The sequence below is a fragment of the Branchiostoma floridae genome, chromosome 2 (assembly GCF_000003815.2).
Source record: "Branchiostoma floridae strain S238N-H82 chromosome 2, Bfl_VNyyK, whole genome shotgun sequence".
In the NCBI taxonomy this organism is placed as follows: Eukaryota; Metazoa; Chordata; class Leptocardii; order Amphioxiformes; family Branchiostomatidae; genus Branchiostoma; species Branchiostoma floridae.
Genome location: NC_049980.1, coordinates 11217048 through 11219778, shown reverse-complemented (window position 1 = coordinate 11219778; position 2731 = coordinate 11217048). Strand labels below are relative to the sequence as shown.

At 40.5% G+C, this 2731-nt stretch overlaps 1 protein-coding gene across 1 annotated transcript; it reads right to left on the bottom strand.

Annotated features, from left to right (window-relative positions):
- Positions 1-53: 53 nt before the first annotated feature.
- Positions 54-2261, bottom strand: LOC118404935 (isoaspartyl peptidase/L-asparaginase-like; the record flags this gene model as incomplete). The annotated part of the gene is given in 4 exon segments (XM_035804323.1): positions 54-160; positions 692-810; positions 1498-1661; positions 2119-2261. Coding segments are annotated over 4 exon segments (533 nt in total), but the record flags the coding sequence as incomplete, so codon positions are not given.
- Between the last annotated feature and the right edge of the window lie 470 nt (positions 2262-2731).

Below are 2731 nucleotides of genomic sequence, written 5' to 3'. Positions count from 1 at the left end.
GAAAAACTTGCTGTTTTAGCTTGATTTTAGAACCGTCCATCTGATGTACTTGCCTCCATGTTGAAGGTGACTGTTCTGGCTAAAGTGACGCTCATTATCGCCTCCCCATGCCCTGTACAGGACACTGCTCCTGTTTCATTGTCTGCATAGGCTCCACAACCTGAACACAAGTAATGTAAACTCATTCAACAATCTACATGCACAATAAAAACTAAAACTTTAAGCATAGCAATACTTCCTATGTACTGAAATGTACTCATTAAACATTGGAAAGTGATTAGACTATAATAAAAGGACAGAATATACATATGCTTGAAATTATAAACTGTGCTGACAAAATATACATGTATGCTTGACATTATAAACAGAGACTGCAGATCAATTGCAAACAATAAAAACAATTTCTAATTCACAACCTCAAGACATACAGAAAGTCACAGAAACTGACTGGTTTTCATAAAGTACTCTTAGTAAATCAACAAGACTTGCTCTCGATGGGTCAATGAAGGTTTGCGATGGACTATTTAAGAAGTAAAAAATCTGAGTTTATTAACGGAAGTGAAAGAAGTCCAGATTATGAGAAGTATGCATTGAAAAGACCGCATGTTACACAAGTAAGGTTGCAGGAACTGAAATTTCAGGGATTTTACCAAAAGCAGAACTAATCCGTTCATACTGTGTATGGTCTCACCTATGACTGGGGAGTCCCCGACACGTCCAACCCTCTTGGCAGTAATACCACCAGTAGAAGTGGCACAGGCAACATTTCCCTCCGAGTCTACTGCCACGGCTCCAACTGTGTCATGACCACTGGGGACCAGAAAGTGTGAGTTATAAAAGTTGTGATCAAAATTATTTTGCTATATAAGGCCAGAAAGAAGTCCTACACAACAGATTATATGGTTGCCTGTCAGAAGATTTTGAAAATGTTAAGCAGAGGTAAAGACCACGCAAAACACAGGCACATCAAATTTGTGATGATTCTGGCTGCTCTTCTGAAGAACTGCCCAAGGCTATGGAGGATAGGGAAGGATGAAGGAAGAGAGTCATGTCCATCCGTGCAACCAGCACGCCAGGATGATGATGATGATGAAGTATGACCCACTTTGTGCCACCATCTCATGGCATCATTGTATTCTATAATGGCCTCTCTAATCTGTAAGATGATGTTGCAAGTGTAATTGTAACAAACTGTGCTTTATGCACAATAAGGTTAATCTGTTTTGTTCTAAATTGCAGGAAAAGCTCTCTTACTGTGGTTGGTTACAAAGTTTCTGGTTGCAGTGCATTATGAAAGTTTCAGTATGACTCGTTGAAGTTTCAGTATCACTCATTGAAGCTTCAATATGACTCATTGAAGACATTACAAAGTGTTTCATGACTGGAATAGCTTGCGAGTTCCAGTCGTTACCACATACCAATTGTGTATCTTGAGCTATCCATATTTCCCCTGCCAATGACAATACGATGTTAAATGTTTCCTGGTGACCCACTTACAGCTGTGAGTCAAACAGTTCGTTGACTGCTCTCTTGTACTTGTGGTACTCCTCCCATTGTTGCCTGGCGATGTCCGTCACCAGCTGGTCGGGAGGCACCTGGGGTATGCCCAGCTCCTTTGCAAACAGGTTAGCTCCCTCCCCAACAATCATGGTATGGTCCGTCTGTTCCAAAATACAGAACAAGTGTAAATTTCAAGGTTCTAATACAAGAAAGAAAAGAAAAATAGTTACACTTTTAACTCCACGACACGAGACATCTCAAAAATGGTAATAAGTAACTTAAAATTAAATAAACTATAATGGGTCTAAACATATGCTGTCATATACAATGTCATGCACATAATGGTGATAAATGAAAGTAACATCAAAGTGAGAGAAATCGGCTGAAGTGCTGATATATATCTGTCCCTTGGATAGGTCCTGTGTTTGAGGTGAGCCACACCACAAGCACGTAAAAGAACTCAGCACACGTATCAATAAGAGTAGGAGTCCTTCCTGGTGTGAGTGGATCAATTAGATTTGTCCGGATATGCCGCTTGTACTCTTAAGTACAAACCAGGTGTGTTATGCCATGAGGTGGGTATGCAAAACAAACAAACAAACACCAATATTTCCTGACCTTCTCCATGACCTGTCTGGCCAGGCTGACCGGATGGGCGATGTTCTGGACACAGGCTACTGACCCCGCCCGCAAGCTCCGTCCATCCATGATGATGGCATCCATCTCCACATCTCCTGCACTGTTCAACACAGAACCTGTTCCTGTATTAAAATACATGATGTATAACAATCAATGAAATTCTATTACAAATATATTTTCATCAGCTTTCACACCAATACAGGTTCAAATTCAATACAGGTTCATTCTTAAAGTCAAGGCAAATCCCATTCGTGTTTCTCTCTTTCGTATTTTTCATATGTCGAAAGCTTCACACCATTTAATTGATCCAAATAAAAAGTGTGAAATACTTGTACATGTAGATTTTGATGTAAAAACTCGACGGTAGTGAAGCGCCGACTAGTGATCAATGATGATAGTGCAGCCTAGAAACTTTCTTCCATGTCTTGGAAGGTAACAAGATTGCCATTGGAATGTGTTTCCAAAGATGGCGGCACCTGTCGATGTGAACGAGTGTTAACAGGGTTTTCTTATCAAAAAGCTGTAACAAGGGCCTGCTTGGTTTAAATTCCCAACTGTGCATGAAGGGGAAGTTCACGGACAGTTCCACAGC